The sequence below is a fragment of the Musa acuminata genome, chromosome BXJ3-7 (assembly GCF_036884655.1).
Source record: "Musa acuminata AAA Group cultivar baxijiao chromosome BXJ3-7, Cavendish_Baxijiao_AAA, whole genome shotgun sequence".
Lineage (NCBI taxonomy): Eukaryota > Viridiplantae > Streptophyta > Magnoliopsida > Zingiberales > Musaceae > Musa > Musa acuminata.
Genome location: NC_088355.1, coordinates 9,645,072 through 9,664,498, shown reverse-complemented (window position 1 = coordinate 9,664,498; position 19,427 = coordinate 9,645,072). Strand labels below are relative to the sequence as shown.

Here is a 19,427-nt window from a genome sequence, read left to right as displayed (position 1 = left end):
CTTAATATCCGTAGGATGTTCCCATAAAGAAATGGTTAAACAAGAAAAGAAGTGACGTACATGGAAGAGATGCTTCCAACGGAAGCCCAACACTTTGGTCGCGCCGCATTTGAACTGGTGCGACTGCACGCGGTGTGTCTATATCCGATGGTTTCGTGGAGGTAGCAAAGCCAAACTCGTAGTGGACGTAGCATTCGTGGACTGGAGCGATTGGTTAAACAGCAAGTGGTGGTGGGACCGTCGTTGGGATCCAAATGTGGCATTAAAAGCAGTGAATGCATTAAAAATGTTACTTACGTCTCAATAATTTATGCCGATAAACCACAGAAATAAGCTTTGTTTTTTAACGTAAGGAATGTCCCTTATAAAAAGAACCTCTTTTGTTCATTAATAATGCAGCACGAGTTTGCAATCGCAGAAGACCAGTCTGTGTTTGGTGGTTTGACTAAGACATGCAAACTAAGTGGTGTGTAGGCCCCTTGTTTGGTGAGAGGGAAGCGCGTTCCCTGCCTCGGCCATGACAGGCAAGCTCGACGCAGCCGTTGTTGGTGTGCGTGGCTAACTCTGGGCTCACGCAGTCACCAAATTTCCCCTCTCCGACGCGGCCGTGTTCCTCGCCTTCCGCCTCCTGGAATCCGAAACCGCCACGCCACCATAGAGAATGTGGTGGGACGAAGAATTCCGAGAAGAAGAAGAAGAAGAAGCGGAGGAAGAGGAGCAGCGAGAATCTCCGGTCGATTTCGATTTCTTCTCCCTCCTGTCCAAGCCAAAGGTGACCCTAAATCCACCTCCTCCTCCGTTGTCATTTATGGGATTTGTTGGTTAGAAATCAAGCCATCGTGTTAACTCGCGCTCGATTCTTTGGTTGATAGACATTTGGGACCCTTTTTTTGGTATATTGTTTGTTCTAGGCTACTTTCTGGGAGATTTGGGATCTTCTAGGGTTTTGTTTAGAGGTAAATGGTTCATTTGCCTACTTCACTGGGGGAAAGATATATATATTTTTTTCCATAAAAGTAGTAAGTATTTGCTTCAGCGATTGTTTATGATGTGAAATTGGAGGAAAAAAATGTGTTTCTATTACCATTATTTTAGTTCGCCCCAAATCTGAAATATACTGCCGGTGAATGGTAGCTCTTATTGAACAGTCGTCCTAATACATGAAATCGATTGCGGTTTAGGCTTAATGAAGTGTAGCTTTTGAATGTGTTTAATGCATGAAAAAAATGTAGCTTATTAGGCGATTGTTTAATACATGAAATTGGAGGAAAAAAAAAGTGTTTCTATTACCATTATTTTAGTTTGCCCCAAATCTGAAATATACTGCAGGTGAATGATAGCTCTTATTGAATAGTCGTGCTAATACATGAAATCGATTGCGGTTTAGGCTTATTGAAGTGTAGCTTTTGAATGTGTTTAATACATGAAAAAAATGTAGCTTATTCAGCGATTGTTTAATACATGAAATTGGTGGAAAAAAATGTGTTTCTATTACCATTGTTGTAGTTTGCCCCAAATCTGAAATATACTGCTGTGAATGGTAGCTCTTATTGAAGTGTAGCTTTTGAATCTAGCAAGTTTAGGCTGCAGTGGCAGTGCAAAATGTGTTTATATTACTATTATTTTTGTTGTTTGATGCTGTAGAATGTAAATTATGCCAATATTTACTCATCAATGTTCTGTTTGAACTCCTTTTTTAGATAAAGATATGCCCAACTTTATTTAATACTCACCCGTATCTCAAGTTGAGAAGTTGCAACAGGTTCTGGTCATGCTCAGAATCGCAAAATGCCCAGTGACTGTTTTAGTTATCGTTCATGAGGATTTCTTTCTTCATTTCCTTTTTCTTTTCCCTAAACTTTTGGCCACAATTCCTATTCTGTTTGGCATGACTGATACCTTAGCGCAGGTAGCCTGTGATGTTTCCTGAAGCTGCTATAGTATATCTATCTTTCTTTGACACATCTAGTACCCCTTTTTCAGTCTTTCATGGAATGCTTTCACTTTCTGTAGGTCTTTACCAGAAAATTCTTGGTTTTTCAACTAATGGATGTGGTATCTGGTTTGATGCTGAATCATGGGAAATTTTCTGAACAGATAGAGGGGAAAGCGTAACCTGGTAGATTGAAGAAGAAAAAGAAAATAGAGAGGTTGTTAAATGCATACACTTAAGAATGTCCCCTTCAGGATATGGAGCAATACTTCGCCAGTCGACTGAAATGAAACTTTAAAAACACTTCAAAACTTGTAATACTTAGACCTTGTACATCCAATTTCAATATGTAAATTATGCTGGCTATTTAACCAAACAAAAGAGTTTTTCAGGACTGGAGTTCGAACAAATCTTTTATGCCTGCTCCCCTTTTTGAGGTCAGAGTGGATTGGTCTGACGAGCCAAGTACAAATGTTCCCATCCCTTATGGCGAAATCTTTGATTTTTGATAAATTATGTAAATTTCATGGGCGAAATGTCCATAATTGTTAAATATATGTATATATCTGTACATGTTGCTCGTCAAGCATTTTTAATTGTTTATTGCTCAGCACATCAGAATCTATGCAAGACCATAGTATTATGACCTTTTTGTTTGGTACAGAAAACAATTATAATCTTTTAAGTGACTAGTGATGTGCCAGAATAGGTGTATCAACCATAGGACATCTTATATACGAAGAAGTTCTCAAATGTTTATTTTTATTTATGCACCATAAGATTTTTCTCTAATTTGATTTCACTTTGTTATCTGTGTCATTGTTCCTTGTGAATCATAATCTTTTGTGATTTGTGATATTCTTGAATAGGAGTATCTACTGTAGGATGTCTTATATGCTAAGAAGTTCTCGAATGTTTATTTTATTTATTTTGTTTCTTTTAGTATTATTACTATTATTTGTCAAGACTTGTTTTTGTCTTCAATAAATTGACATAAGTATGCCCATTATTAATTTCTTGTACTAACATTGATGTTGTTTCTTCATATCTAGGATTACTACAAGATACTGGAAGTTGATTATGATGCTACTGAAGAAATAATCCGTTCCAACTATATTCGTCTGGCATTGGTTTGTAATATCTAATAGATCTTTTAACTTCCTATAGACGTTGAGCATGTAAATTTAGCATTCTGTTATTTAAGCATGACCTTGTGTTAGATAAAGACCCAGTGGTCAACAATTCCATTTCTTGGCCTTGGTTAAAAGTAAAAAGAAAAAAGAACTAGATTGTAAAACCTTTTGAGTAACAATCTTTTTTCTTTGCATTCTTTTATGAAGCTTATTTGGTAGCAATGTCATAGAGCTTATTTGGTGCATCTCTATTTTTTACTGTGGAAACACGTTTTAGATGTCATGGAGAATAGTGAATTCATATATGAATTGTCTAATTACAGCAGAAAGTTTCTTACTTTTTTTTCTTTGCTAGAAATGGCATCCTGATAAGAAAAAGGAGGAAAGTGCTACTTCAAGATTTCAAGAAATTAACGAGGCATACAAAGGTATGTGTTCAACCATCAATGAAAGTACATCTTTTCTGGTCTAGGAAAATTTGAAGGTCATTTCCTGGTTGCTGGAGCTTAAATCTGTAACCAATAACTTAGATCTTCCTGTAAGTGGACTAGCCTTTATAGTTCAACACCATGTGAGTCAACCAGGAAGGTTATGATTGATTAACGATGATTTTTGTTGACCTCAATTACTTTGATGCTGATAGCATGTTGCAAAATTCTGTACCTAATTTTGATGCACTTTTCTGCAACATCCATGAATTCTTGCAGTATTTTCCATCAGAATACTCTAAAAAGTTTCGCTTTCTTTCACACTTCCTGTTTGTTAGATGCACAGCTTGTCCTCTTCGTTGATTAAAAAATTATAAAAATTCATAAACATGATAAATGTGCCCCGATCTAGTGACGTAAGGGCTGACCAATAGAAACTTTTCTAAGATTATAAGCACATACTTCTTCTTGATGTATTATCTTAAAGATCTTTTAAATAATGATTTTTTTTTTCTTTTTTGGCAAAGGATAAGTGGCAAAGGTGGGATATAAATCTAGGACATTGCAATAAATTGTCGAAGTCTTTACCAGCCAAACTAGCTAACACCTTCGAGTAATGATATCTATTATCATATTTAAATAATGCTAATTCATTCTCAATCTGGAAATAAATGTTTCTGTGGTTCAATGATGGCATCCTTCATCTCTTGTGCATCTTTCAGATTTATTTGCAATAAGTAGTTGTAATTTTATTAGCTAAGTTTCGCAATTAATCTTAGCTATCAACTTACTTTTTTATATAATAAGTAACTATTGCTTCTTTTTGTTGACTGTGATGAAGTAGTCAATAAATTCTCTTCGTTGACTCTCATGAAGTATGCAAAAAATTCTCTTTGTTGGCAGTAATGAAGTATGCATTAACTTATAGACACTCCGCACATATTGTGCCTCGTCAATCAGTTTGTCATGTTGAATGATTTTCACAATTTCCCTATCATGCATGAGATCGATTCTTTGTACTGGAGTTATTTATCTCAAGAATCATCTTGTTTGCACTAATTGCTAATAATCGAGTATAGGTTGATGAATGATCAACTAGCAAAGAGATGCTATCTAATTATCTGGCCCGTTTAAAATTCTGAGGACAGAATGCGTCCTGCTAAGCATTGATCTCACTCTTCATTACTATTTTTATCATTATTACACCTGATCACTGTTTCTGAACAAAATGCATTATTTTAACAGTTTTAAGTGATCCTGTCAAAAGGCGAGAGTATGATGAGAAGGGAGTCTGTGTAGTCGAAGACTATAATGCTATTGTAAGCATATCTGCCCACCTTTTGTTTGCCTGTTTTAGATGTTGATGATGCATATTCCATGGCATTTTTGGTTACACCAAAATTTTTCCCAATTAGATAGATAAGAACTTCAAGTTAAAATAGTGTAATGGGTCGCTTCTTGCCTTTGCAACATACGTTAAATTCAAGCTGACTTTTCTGGCTTGACCTCATTTGCTAGCAAATTAGTTGGAAGTGACCCAAAAGATTACAGGACAAAACTGAGCATATAGCTTTTAGCTAGTTAGAGCATGTCTCCATTTTCAATATATTGTCTCCATTTAATCTGGTCTTCCATTTTGGAGGCCTATAAATATAAATCTTTTGCAGCTAAACTTGTAGTTGGATAGAACTCTAGTGTCTTAAACTTATATTGGCAGATTGTTAGCCTGATCTCACCATACTGCTGTAAGTTTTTGGTATGTTGATTTCAATTCCCAGTTCCTCTCCAAATGTTCCAAGTAGTCTAATCCAACAATAAATAAATAAATAAAAAGTGGGAGAGGGCGTCCTAAAACTTTTTCATAAAGAACTCAGAACTATCATAGAGAAGGATGGAAATTGGCTTTGCTAATTCCTTGTGAGAGGTTAAAATCATGTTTTGGTCAAGTCTATAATTGTCAAATCTCCATGAAACACATCGTTCCGGTCGTGTGTAATTTTTATATGCTTGTGTGTAGTCTCAAATTTCAATGTTTTGGTTCTCTTCATTTCCGGCATCACAATATATGTTGTAAAATTTCAGGAATACCTGAACCGATACAAGGGCCTGATATTAACATGCAATGGCCTTGGCATTAGATATCCAATATGGTGAATCAACTGCAAGCGGTGGAACAATACTGGAGAAGATAGAGACTTATCATGTGATTTCTCGACCAAGTGCGGTACATTTCTCAAGTGGATCATATAAAACGGCAAGCATACGATAAGATGCATGTAAAATTTTCAATGTCGTCTCAGTTGTTGCTGAAGGCTGATGACAAACAGACTTTTGTGTCCTTGGCATGCAGACTTGATTGTTTGGGCAGGTTGGGACCAATCAAGAAACCAAGCATTCGACCAACAAAGCTCTGTGCTCGCAAGCCGCTGCCCTTCCTACGTCCGAATCATATTCGATGCTTTGCTTAAAAGGTGCATAAGAAAGGGGGCATAAACATATACATCTCGTGATGGATTATGTAGGAGGAGTCGAATAAGATGCCAACTTCTGCGATCTAATTTTAGTGGAACATCGATGAACACGGCACGGCTGCTGACCACAAGCCACAAATTCTCTTTCACTGTCAAAAAACAAGAAAAACCGTGATTCATGTGCATCCTAAGAAATTAAACACAGGCTGCTCGATCTTCAATACATAGGGAGAACAAACAAATTAATCACAGCATGAGATATCATAATAACAAATTCTAGTCAAGTGGTTGCCAAATAGTTTCCGGTCAAACATCTCCAAATTAGATATTACAGACCGTCTGATTCACGCCACCATTGCCACATTCAGAGTTTAAAAGGCTCATCACGAAGAGAGAGAAATATGGATATATCCACTTCGCTAAACCACTGCAAAACATGTCACTAAACTATTTAGGTATACCTGACTCCACACTATGCTGATCTTGCATTCGGCGTCGACTACCCCAAGTACTCAGTTATCACTCGGCCCTACTATCTTCTGCTTGAGATCATCAAGTTTTGAGACTAACTCATCCCTATTTTCCTGCAAATCGATCATAAAAACGATGCTTATAACACAAAGCACAAGTCTTGCGGAAAAGCTCTTTGGTAAAAGGAACTAAATCACCTTATAGATCAGATACCGAAAGCTGAACCAGACTGTGAACCCAAGGCCAAAAACTTCCATCGCTTTGGAAAACTGTTCCATGAAATGGTGCGGATAAATATAAATGATGACTAAGACTACGTAAACCATGTTTCAGCGATTCAGGTAGGAAAGCATACCAAAGGGACGGAATCAATGGAGGAAATAATAGCTGATAGAATCAACAATGTGACAAGAGTACCAGCTCCATAAAATAGGATCGTATAAGTGTCTTCGAGGTCCATCTGCACATCATAAGCAATACTCTGACTGATAAGTGGTGAGCGACAAACAGTCCGAGACAGTCGAGGATTAATGACACAATGTTGAGAAATATTTCACCAGGGTGACCAAACTAAAAAAAATTATCTTGCAAGAGAATTTGAGATCCAAGATTAGATTGATGTTGTGAATTCAGTCACTTAATTATTCTCTTTTTCTGATATTTAAAATTAATATAACAAAGGAGAAGAAATTCCAAGTATTTCTTGCTTTCATTCACATGATTGTAAAGTAGACATTCTTATTCAAATAGTTCATAGGCATTTCTCTGCAATTTGACTTCAAAGTGCTCTTTAGTCCTACCGATCGTGTACCTAATCGCTATTCATTAAATTAACCACCAAAACACAAGCATAAACCAAACTTGTTTGCCATAGACAGAGAAGATAATTTAGTGAGAATGAAAATAAAACATATTGTATACACTACAAAGATACTTCACTTCTGACACAAGAAAAGAAACTTTGAAAAGTCATAATATTAAATCCACTGCAGCACAGCTAAGAAATATATCTACAGCATGCAAAACCTTCTTTCATTGCCTAAATAATCGTGCAAAATAAAACGAATACTTGGTTAATACACCCCATGGTACATAATTTAAATATCCCTTTATGAAATTGAGGTTTTACAATAATACAAATGTACACGTAATAAAAGTTTTTTGGTTGTAGATCATGCTAGAATGACAGGATTGGCATAAAACCACCCATTAGTTGGAGTACGATACTATGTTGCCTAAAATTTCCTACAAGTGTAACAAGATGAAATGGCACTTTCACTGAGTACTTCAGATGTTTTCCAGATTCTTAAGCAACAGATAAATGCCTAAATCAAATTCTCATTCATTGCTATAAACAATTTAAAGCTATCAAGATTCCATATCATGTAATGCACAATGCCAATTCAACTTAAGAACAAAAGTGGTTTGTTGTATGTACATACGCACATATGCGCTCACGTGCGCACACACACATATACATACATGAAAAGAAAAAAAAACATGTTCAGAAAGGCGCACATTGCTGGACTGGAAACAAAACATACAAATTTAGTAAAAGAATGGGGCTACAACCCTGATCTACATTTTGGTGAGGAGGCAAACTAGTGACGTGGACCTGAGGATTCTACTGACATGAAAATTCCGACAAATGGGCAAATTTTAGCTTCTTCACAACCAGGGCTGCAACCTTGATATAAGACTAGAGGATTTAGAGTATGGCTATTCTACCACAACTCGACAACAGATAAATGGGAATTCATCATGCTTCAGAAACATCTTGCAATCCTTATTGTTATCAGATTCAAGCTAAAATCAATAACATAAGACTAATTTCAAATACTAGATTATACGCCCAAAACTGACGTAGCCTAGGCAGTACTCCTTAATACACAATCAAACATCGTGACACAGTTAAAGTACACATGAACCTGAGGGTGAAGATAGCACCTTGAGATTGAGCTTAGATAACAGATCATCCGCAACCTCAGAAATTTGTTCGCCACCTTCATCGGGGACGTCTTCCTCAGCAGAAGACGAATTCATTGAAAAGGAAGGTCCTATGACCGGCTTCGGTGTGTCATCATCGGCTACGACGGTCGTGGAGGTCTCCTCGTCCGAGGCTGACGGTGAAGATAGCACCTTGAGATTGAGCTTGGATAACAGATCATCCGCAACCTCAGAAATTTGTTCGCCACCTTCATCGGGGACGTCTTCCTCAGCAGAAGACGAATTCATTAAAAAGGAAGGTCCTACGACCGGCTTCGGTGTGTCATCACCGGCGACGACGGTCGTGGAGGTCTCCTCGTCGGAGGCTGACGGCGAAGATAGCACCTTGAGATTGAGCTTAGGTAACAGATCATCCGAAGCCTCAGAAATTTGTTCGCCACCTTCATCGGGGACGTCTTCCTCAGCAGAAGACGAATTCACCAAAACGGAAGGTCCTACGACCCGCTTCGGTGTGTCATAATCGGCTACGACGGTCGTGGAGGCCTCCTCGCCCGAGGCTGTGGCCCGCAGCGGGCGACCAATGGAGCGATTCAACCCTGCATCAAGAACCAGAAAAACGAGTCCCTGGGGTTTCAACTCGTCGTCAAATAGATCAAATCATCACCGGATAAGAAAATGACCCCTAAAGAAGTGGGAAAACAAGTCAAAAAGCAGCAAAAGCTGTGCAAAGTACCAGGAACCGATTTGGGGGAGCGGGAGGCGAGGAGAGACTTGTTGGGGAGCCGGCGAGACGAAACGAGAAGGAGAGGGGAGATGGTGGGGACGAAGGGGCGGCGGAGGAGGGAAGGGAGGCTGCGGGGAGGCGCGGAGAGCTCCATTTCGCAGAGAGGCGTGTGTTTGGGCGGCGCTGCGAGCGGCGAGTTTGCTGCAGTTCAGTTATCTGAGGGCAAAAAGGGCGGCGTACAACAGCATGACGAAAACGTTGCCATTTAATGTGGGATGTGTATTCTTATTTGGTCTACTAATAGTTACTGCCTGCTTTGTGTGTGTACATACATACATACATACATAAATACATATATAAGTAAAAAATAAATAATATATTTAATTATTTATAAAAATACCATTAGAATATCGTAAATAAGTTATTGTTAATTGTGATAAATAGTGCAAACCTTAATAATGATTTAAACATCTTTCCAATAAAGAACAAAATAAAAATATGGATACCCTCAGTACAAAGAAATATGTATTAGTATACTGGGTTTTATTTTGTAAGTCATTCAACAAATTTAAGATATATATGAGAATTTATTTTTATTTATCTTATATTGAAATTATTATAAATATGAAAAAGGTGAAAATTTAATGGCAACTCACCTTATAATTTATGGCAAAAATATAAAGTGTAACATGATATATTTAAAAAAATAACTCAAAAACAAAAAAAAGATAAAAAAATATTTCGATCGTTATATATTCAATCAATAATACTAAAAGACATGTGGTCAAATAGTATCATGGTATTAAACCTAAATTATGGTTAAAAAGGATAAAAATATATAAAGAAAAATAAAAATATATATGAACGATCAATATTTTTAAATATGAAGGTATCAGCTAATTTAACTAGTAAAGATCTTAAAAATTTATCATAGAATTCCATATTTGAGTTTTCGTCGAAAAAAAAATCTCAAATCTGTAAACAAAAGCTCTTTACTTTATTCTTAAAAAATAATATAATTATTAAAGTATCATAAAAATAAAATTTTGATTTATAATATTTATTTAAAAATAAAAACTCTGGATTCCATATTTGTTTTGAGGAACCAATTCTAAGTTAATTGCTTAATATTAATATTTCCTATGTATGGAGGATTGCATTATACGTGGGGGTCGGCGCGACATGGCACGATAATGTAGTGCCGGTCGAAGCCCAGTTTCTATTTGGATTAGGCCGCACAACTTCGAATCTTGGGTTAACATTAGCCCACGGAATGGCGCAGTTTGGGGTTTCTTTCTATTGCTACGGCAAAATTGCATGCAGAAAAATAAGAAAGGAAGGAGGTGAAACCAATAAAATGGTGTCTTTTATGTCTAGCGATGGAGAAAAGAAAGCCACAGCTGCGCTTCAGCAGCAGCAACACCGAGGGAGGGATCAAATCAAATCAATATTGTACTGAAACAAAGAAACAGTTCGCCTTGGACGAACCAGAAGAAAGTCTCCAGCGACGAGGCTAATCGATGAACTCGTTGACTCTTCAACAGTGTGGATATGAATCGGCCACGGATGCTCATGACACAAGTACGATGTCAAATCCTGGACTGGACATGGAGATCTATCAAGTATCCATATGACGCGGTTGACCTTGGAACTCGGATGATATCTACGTATAGCTTGCATGTGTGTGGATGTTCCAAGAGAATACAGACAAGCCATCCTGCTGCTTGGATTGGATTGAATGATTCCTCCTGTTCATGCGCATGTTGGTCCCGAAGAGTTGCACAGGTTTTGTAGTTTAATTTGATCGAATCATTAAAATTGATGCACTTGGATTCCTTTGATCGATGAGTAGTAGAATGAAAAAGGAGACAGCAAAATGATAAAAGGAAACATGCCAGGACATGGTTGATCATGCAAGAGGATAAGAGAACAAAGATAGAGAATCTAGCAAGGGGAAGGAGGACAGCAACCGACGCTGTATTGTTATGTTGACCTCGTCTTCATGTCTTGGTTGAAGTAATCTGTAGACAAGTTGGATATGGGGTAGAGAGAGATGTCCAGCCAATACAATGGTTGTCTTCTACCCTTACTGATACTGAAAAGAATGCAGCTATGTTCCATTAACTGCACACACACACACACAGATTAAAGCAGTCTTAGCATGGGACAAAGCACAGTTCTTGGACCGACCAAAGAAAGTCCTTAAGAAGGGGGGCAAATTGAGTAACTCCTGCCCACCAGCAATCAGGACCAAAGGTCAGAAGACAGCAGAGAGAGAGAGAGAGAGAGAGAGGAGAGTGCTTATGGAAGTCTGGCCATATGCTACAGGCATGGTTAAAGCCTTCCCCGCCTCTGACCAAATTGGAATTTGGGTCATTAAAAGAGACTCCAAAAAGAATGCCAAGGAAGAAAAAGATGGATTCTACAGGAAATAGAGGGGCACATCTCCATCAAGAAAGCCTGCAAGCCTCCTAGCTGTAATTGTAAGAATCTTTCACATGAATTTTCTCACGGATGATACCAGTGAGACCCAACTCACTGCTAGTTGAAAAAAGGGGACCCTTTGGTGCATTAAAAAGCCTTAGAACTTGTATGAATTGATTGCTTGTTTGTTCATCTCTATAATGAGCAAGTTTTTACTTGACACAGTCTCCCTGTTGAACTTAAATAAGCAAGACATCAACATGATGATATAAATACAATAATCTATGAGAGGGGGAGATGTGGCAAACTTGCAGGTCAAAGATCTCGTACATGTGATAGTTTATCTCCTCCATCATACTTGTGAGGAGTCACAGATTGGCAGCATCAGTTCTGATGATTTCAGGGCCATAACTTTGAAATTTGCTGCTTACTTGTTGATTCTTCAAATAAGTTGTATTATGTTTGCGAAAGGACACCTGAAGAAACAATCATGTTATTTGATGTAGTTAGCACATTTCTTTCTCATTGATCCCAGCTGAAACACCTAAATCCAGCTATTTAATAAAGAGAACACCTGAGGTAATTGGTGGGTGATTAGTTCTTGCAGTCCAAAGTGAAATGGCATGATTTAGAGAAGGTATAAGATATACCAATAAGTGGTCCATTCTCAAGAAATTGTGACAAACTGAAAGTGTTTGGCTGAATAATAATGGAAGAGGGGACCGAAAATAATAATTTCGGAGTATCTCCTGTGAGCTGAATCAAAGCTCAGAAGATTTGGGGACCTTTAGCTCATCAAACGTCGCACTGCGCAGAAGTCACCTACATGAACTCGGATCAAAAGGAAAAAGAAGAAGAAGAAGAAGAAGAAGAAGAAGAAGAAGAAAAGAAATGTGTGTGCCTCATTTTTACCTCCTTTTTGGATTGCTCTGTGTGCGGCCACTGATTGATACCATGTCATGTAATGGAACAGGACTGAGCTCGGTTTTGAACCTATCTGGCTCGTGAAAAATTATTGAGATCAGATCCAGATCAAACAAAGGAGGTACAGAAAATGACCCATGATTCAATTTGGGCCATGCATGAGAGCTCGTTGTTCGAACTCCAGTAGGAAACTGTCTTTTGCTTTCCCCAAGAAACGAGATGGATACAAAAGAACAAAACTGTTGATGCTGGTGTTCTTGAGGAGTCACCCATCTCGGTGGCATCAACATCCAGTATATAAAGCTGATGCTGAAAATGACTTACTCGGTGGGTGCAGTTTGGTTTGGTGCTCTGAAGGAGAAAACATACAGATATTGCAATAAGGAGAAAAGGATAATGAGAGGTCAGCTACCGAGCTCCATCGGATCATCTCATCTCTTCGTTTTGATCATTGCTCATCAGATCACTTCTTTCAGATTACACCGTTTCATCTTCATTTTGATCATTACTTCCTTTTTCCGATCAGAAGATTACCTGAGACTGGATGCATTGCACTGTGACCTGATTTCCAACGAGTCGGAAGCTCATAGATGCATGTTATGCACATCACAAGAAACAAAGCTTAATACCTGTTTACATACATAAATACATGGTGATGTCAGATTCTCCAGAGTCAAACAAGGTAAAAAGCAGCAGAAGATTGGCCGGAGTTCCACGACAGCGATTCACATATGGTTTCACGAACGACCCTAATTAATAGTCTCACCCCTCCTGGAACTTACAGATGAAGCCTGTTCGATGGGAGCACTGACATGGAGAGTGATGAGAGCTGGGAGGCGCAGCGCAAAGAGATGGACCACAAGCTAAAGGTTGATATAGAGAGATGGACCACGAATCAAAGATCGGTTCATGTTAATATTGGCTTTTGGCTCTTGGAATTGCTGATGATCTAGCAAATCCTCGGTTGATCTTCACCATCATGTTCGATGGACCACATGTCTCTTTGGAAGAAGACACATAAAAAATGTAGACACATCCCTGTGGCTATTTGTTTTCCCCCTGGCATTGTAGTGTCCATTTCATCTGATAGTTTGTGCACATCAAAAAATGAATATATTGGAAAAACAAAAATGATCTCCAAGGATTCTCTTCATTTGAGCAAAGTGCTTCTCATCAGTGTGTCCCCAGTCAGACCAAAGGGAATAATCATGACCAATCTAGTGTCATTGAGAATGCATGATCTGTTTCATTCTAAGCACATAATATGTCATTGATGCTTAGATGATAAATGCATAAACTACTGGAGCAGCAGTGTTTTTGGTGTCAGGAAACAAATCCAGAAAACAAATCCAGAGTTGGGCATTGTGCATCATATCATATATATGTACATAATATCAAATATCAAACACAAGCTTACTCCCATGAATCATGTAGCTGAAACATGCAATCTCCACAAGTCATTTAAGCTTTCCTTGGACATAAATAACAGAACAGTACAAGCTATTTTAGAATGCCAATACAAGGTTTGAACAACTCGATATGGATTGTACAACCAATGCCTTGATTTTTGCAGAAGAATGAAGTCTCAATTCCCAGAGAAGAATGAAGGCAATGATTTGAACGACGGCACATGAACTGCACAATGCCTCGGCTTCTGTTGAAGTAATGGCATCTCAGCTACAAGAACATAGTGCCAAAGAGAGGAAACATGAACACTTATGGCAGTGCCAGCTTGATCTCTCCTCATCTGGAGTACTTCCACCTTGGACAGCGAACTCGAAAGGGGAAGCAACCTTCAACCACGGCACACAAATGGTGGCAGTGGTACCACAGCATTCGGTCTCTCGCTGTTACGCATGGGTTTAGTGTTGCTTAAAGACAACAAAGCTATTCTGATCTAATCCTTGCGACGGGAGCTTGCATTACGACGTCAAAGAGTGTGGTCCTCCTCCAAGGAGAAGAACATGGTCAACCCAAGAACCATGTGTTGCTTACAGATTTGTCCAAGTAAAAGGCCGAGGGTTACGCATCCGGAACGGCATTGAGAACGGGAAAAGCCCAACCTTGAGCAAGACTTGTTCTCGCCGAGTAAAACGGCAGTAGAAGCTGGTCATCTGCCAAAGCGAGGAGGCGGCGCGACTCCCAGGGAAGGGAGGAAGACCAGTGAACAGAGAGACCAGATCCCAGCTCCCATCAGTGATCGATTCCCTCCACGTCTCTCTCCATGAACACCCCTTCAACTCACCTTGAAAGACCCCAAACAAAAGGGAACGTCCCTTTCACTCTTATCCATCTAAGCAAGCATCTTGACCGCCTTCTTGCCTTGCTCATGTGCTAAAAATGCGCACATCTAAAGACATGTAGATAGAGCTGTTCTGCCAAATCTAACATTTCCAGATTCCGGTAGATTTACCACCGACCTACCTCTATATTCACTTTAGTATTCATGAGAGAGACGTATATATACTTCAGAAACATTATCAAGTGCTTTATCTCTCTGTCTTCAAGCATGGGGATGTATTGTATTTTGAGGTAATCTGATCGTTCTGCACCTTAGAAGTCAGAACTGTTCTCGCTTTGTTGGGAATTCATTTCGGAACAGATGTTTGTGACCGCTTTTGTTCTGTAACCTGATGGATTGTATCCAAACATATCGTGCACAACCAAATTCTCCCTTCAATATATTATTACATCACTGTAATACACTAATAATCAACATCATTCTTCTCCCTAAAACGTTAGATATCTCACAGAACCCAAAAGCCTACAACCAAAAAGAGCACCTATAGCCAAACACCAATTTTATTTTCACTATCTCCCTCCATGATCCACCTTATCTATCTATTGTTTTTATGACATTTCTCTCTCCTCACCCACTGGCTTATAAAGCTTTAACCTTGCCTCGTCTCTATGCAGAAGTGCCTACATTCTCCCACCTCGCCTCCTCCACTTCTTCTCCCGATACTGTTACTAAATTTGAACTCGTTTTCTCGGTGAAAAGGAGCCACATTTGAATGAGGAGGGAGGAGGGAGTTCAAGGACCTTCTCTCTATAGGAAAGCTTCGATCTTTACCGCTGCCTTTGTCTTTCGCTTTTGATATCTCAATGGTTCCAAGCTGTGACCATGCCTCCTCTGCCCTCCTCTGCGCTGAGGACAACAGTTGCGTCCTAGGCTTTGATGATGAAGATGATGGTGACTGTGAAGAGGAGCGCAGGATTAGTTTGCTTTCCGAACATAAAAGACGCAATTTTTATGGGGATCCCCTCACGGATATACCACCGCAATCCGATGAGTGCTTGGCCTCTTTGGTCGAGAGGGAATCCGAGCATATGCCGAGGGAGGACTACGCTGAGAGGTTGCGGTCTGGGGCATTGGACTCGTCCATAAGGACAGATACCATTGATCGGATTTTGAAGGTGGCTTCTTGTTTCTGTGGTCTCAAGTTTCCTTCTTTTCAGAATCATAACCTCCTTAGATGGTATAACCAAATGCTGCTGCCTTTTGATGTTTCACATCAACATAATATTTGCTTTTTTTGCTTTTTGTTGGCTGTGGACTCGTTTTGCTTTGTTGCATCGATGCCATGATAACGTTCTGTGCATTTTTCTGTCGGTCCATGATTATTCAAGTGGCCTTTGGATTTGCATTGTGTTTAGATCTTTCATGTTTTATTTTTGCTCTGATATCTAATGCGATCTTTTGGCTCGTTATCTCCATTTTCCCTCGTCTGCCTTCGATTTTGGTTATGCGCATGACTTCAATAGTTTGGTCCTGTGATAGATTTTCTTTTGGTTCTGCATGACCTTTTTTTCTAGTGATGGTGATGTTGATCTTTCTTGTGCTCTGTGTTCCTGTTCTTCCATCTGAATTGTGTGCTCTCCATTCTGGTTAATGGCATTTGCGATGCATCGAACAGGTTCATGCGCACTACAATTTTGGACCACTGAGTGCCTATTTAGCTGTAAATTACTTGGATCGGTTCCTCTCCAACTATGAGCTACCCGTAAGAACAATCTAATCTTCCTTGGTTAGATAAGACTGCACGCATTGTACAGACTGCTTTTATTGTGAGGCCATTTGATGCCATCTAATGAATCTGCTTCCGCTTGTTCTGGCTTTAATTATAGAAAGGCAAGGATTGGATGACACAGTTACTATCTGTGGCCTGCTTATCATTGGCTGCTAAAATGGAGGAAACCGAAGTCCCTTTGTCCTTGGATTTTCAGGTAGATAAGACTTAAAAAGTAGAAGAGTTCTTCAACATATTTCTTTGAATCTTTTATGAACTTCTCTGTATTTTCTTCCACAGGTAGGTGAGGCAAACTATGTGTTTGAGGCCAAGACTATCCAGAGAATGGAGCTCCTGGTTCTGAGCACCCTTAAATGGAGGATGCAAGCTCTGACTCCTTTCTCTTTCATCGATTTCTTCCTCCATAAATTTAGCGGTGGCAATGCGCCAACTAAAACGGTGGTCTCTCGATCGATGGAACTCATTTTGAGCACAGTTAGAGGTACAATTCCTGATCGATGCATCTGTTACCAAAGAAGGTATTTGTATGGCTGAAGCTGAGGCTTTTGGGATGCAGGGGCTGATTTCTTAGCATTCAGACCATCAGAAATTGCCGCAGCCATTACGCTGTTGGTTTCAGGAGAGAGACAACCCGTGGATGTTGAGAAGGCGGTGTCTTGTTGCCTCCGAGTAGCCAAGGTTTACATGCTTCCAGTATTACTTTCTTGTATCTTTCATCTGAGAATCTGCTTTCATGTACGGGAGCTTTTAATTTGGTGAACTGTGGCTTGCAGGAGAAAGTCTTGAGATGCTGTGAAGTGATCAAGGACATGGAATTGATGAGATCCAGACCACTAAGAAATGATAACATATCATTTTCCTCTGTGCCACCAAGCTCAATTGGTGTGTCAAGTGCTGTATGCTTGAGCTGTAAGGATGATGATTTGACTGTCGAGTCACATGCAACAAGTCATCATAATTCTTCAGCTACTAAGAGGAGGAAACCGAGCAGGCAATGAAGGAAGCTTGGTGTCCACTCCTTATCTGCTTGTCAGGTTCTGCTACCATCACACTAACAATCTGGCATCTTAAGTGGGAGTTTTAAGATAGTCATGACCTTGAAAAGGAAAAAGATGCCATGCATGACTCACCAGAAAAACAAATAAGAGGAAAGGTAGTGCTACCAGTTATTTATGCCAATCATCAGACTTCAGATGTCAATATGAACTCAGAGGAGACTATGATCCAGCTACCTACCTTAAGGTATTTGTCAATTTTCTTTCATGGGAAACATTATGAAAATGGTTGTCTTTGTGATCAAACTGACCACCCAATAATTGAGGAGAGAAGTGGTTTCCTAAAGAACAGGTTTATGATCACTGACATTGAACTGATGAATGTTATATTGCATTTCTTGTGTCTGCCATCTTCTTTGTTTGACTATTTGTCAAATTGGACTCTGGAAGTTGCTTCCCAGTGCTGGAAAAGAGCCTTATGGAGACAACATAGAAAGCTTTCAATCAGAAGAGAATCTAATATTTAATACATAGTTGTGGAGGAAGCATCTTGGAAGTTTCAGTTTCTTGTTTAAGATCTTGGGACAATTCCAAAGGATGACAGAATTATTCCCTGCTGGTCTGTTTTCTTTGGGCCTCACTCTGTCAAAGCATCTCTGTCATTTGTAATCAGCTCCTATTAGTGCAGACTCAGATCTACTGAGAGTGTTGCAAGTTAAACTCGTGTACATTTCCATTTCTAGTGCAAAAATATATATTTATCGGAAAGGATGAATGACATGGACTTTGTACTGAGATCATCTGTGCACATATTTACGTAGGTATGTAGGAGCACTATGTTCATCGTGTACTTATCTTCAACACAAGCCACATCTTGTTGAATGCATTATGATGCTCTACAGTAGATGGACGAGCTTAAAATCTCGAGCCACTATTCTCTTGTGACACTGTTATGATTTAGGTGTCCTCTTCGACAATGATTTCACAGAAATCAAGTAGACTGGTCTGCCACCACTCTCATTTATGTTTCAGCCTTTGGTGAGAGCTGCAGAGATTGTATGGCTTATTTTTTGAGAGGGTGGCTTTTCTGATGTACTGTACCATCAGGAAGTGATTACCAGTCTCTTTCATATGCTATGATTGATCTTTACCATTGGCAACTTTTCATGCTCCAGAGGTAAATTAGCTGAGTATAAGTTTCATGAGCACTACTGAAGTAGGGAAAGTGGAAGCAAATAATATGTTAAGAATCCTACAGACTAATTTCTCTGAGGAACCTCAGAGGCGAATCCAGCTATGGGAAACTCACTAGGTAGATTTAATCTGACATCTCAATGGCAGCTCCATTGAAGGACTTGCTTGTGGACACAAGTTCTGCAGGTTATCCCTAGAAAATAGCCAGGGCCATGAACAACAAAACTCTGGTTAACCAGTTGGTGTATGACATTCACAAGAAGAGTGCTGAATGTAGTTGAGAAAACTAGCTTTTTACTGTCACTAATTAACCAAGATGATGATGGTGCGAACTGGGAAGGAACTAAACACTTCCAATCTATCCTTCTTTCTCTTTTTTCTTTCCTATATGTTCTTTGTTGGAAGAACATTGTCTTGTTCTGAAGTGTTATCAGTGCAGCAAGCTACTGGAAACTGATACATAAATGCTGGATACTCATTCTGTTCTAAAACTAAGTAATCTACTGATCTAGTGCATATCTCAAGTGCTAGAAGACCTTCCATGGACAGACATCATCTCAAAACAGCTTGAGCTGGATTAAGAAGACCACAAGCCTATAGGACCAGTCTGCAAGGACAAGAGCAGCTCCTTTCTCTGAATGCCTGTTTTCTTTGACATCAATAACAAGAAGATAGCTGTAAACAATATCGATCTCGATGACCACCCATCAGGCCATCTCCCCCATGTCGAAATAAGACAAACAGTTGATGCC

General features: G+C 39.2%; 3 protein-coding genes across 5 annotated transcripts; 2 read left to right on the top strand and 1 right to left on the bottom strand.

Annotated features, from left to right (window-relative positions):
* Positions 1-553: 553 nt before the first annotated feature.
* Positions 554-5,901, top strand: LOC103991533 (uncharacterized). 2 transcript variants are annotated; one of them, XR_010498288.1, is made up of 6 exons: positions 554-772; positions 2,986-3,063; positions 3,422-3,494; positions 4,740-4,813; positions 5,577-5,748; positions 5,845-5,901. XR_010498288.1 is itself a non-coding variant. In XM_065160580.1 (5 exons), exons 1-5 carry the CDS (start codon positions 662-664, stop codon positions 5,646-5,648), a joined length of 408 nt encoding a protein of 135 aa, XP_065016652.1. In that variant the 5' UTR covers positions 554-661; the 3' UTR covers positions 5,649-5,832. The 2 variants fall into 2 exon arrangements, 1 of the variants encoding a protein (XP_065016652.1); XM_065160580.1 differs by lacking the exon at positions 5,845-5,901 and having other exon boundaries at positions 5,577-5,832.
* A 306-nt stretch (positions 5,902-6,207) lies between these two features.
* Positions 6,208-9,362, bottom strand: LOC103991532 (uncharacterized). 2 transcript variants are annotated; one of them, XM_009411022.3, is made up of 5 exons: positions 9,117-9,362; positions 8,384-8,979; positions 6,792-6,896; positions 6,634-6,705; positions 6,208-6,549 (listed from the first exon to the last, which is right to left on the bottom strand). In XM_009411022.3, exons 1-5 carry the CDS (start codon positions 9,259-9,261, stop codon positions 6,478-6,480), a joined length of 990 nt encoding a protein of 329 aa, XP_009409297.2. In that variant the 5' UTR covers positions 9,262-9,362; the 3' UTR covers positions 6,208-6,477. The 2 variants fall into 2 exon arrangements, with proteins under 2 accessions (XP_009409297.2, XP_065016650.1); XM_065160578.1 differs by having other exon boundaries at positions 8,576-8,979.
* Positions 9,363-15,383: 6,021 nt separating this feature from the next.
* Positions 15,384-18,189, top strand: LOC135642404 (cyclin-D4-1-like). Its single transcript, XM_065158536.1, has 6 exons — positions 15,384-15,872; positions 16,373-16,459; positions 16,584-16,682; positions 16,766-16,967; positions 17,043-17,164; positions 17,260-18,189. Exons 1-6 carry the CDS (start codon positions 15,561-15,563, stop codon positions 17,482-17,484), a joined length of 1,047 nt encoding a protein of 348 aa, XP_065014608.1. The 5' UTR covers positions 15,384-15,560; the 3' UTR covers positions 17,485-18,189.
* Positions 18,190-19,427: the final 1,238 nt, after the last annotated feature.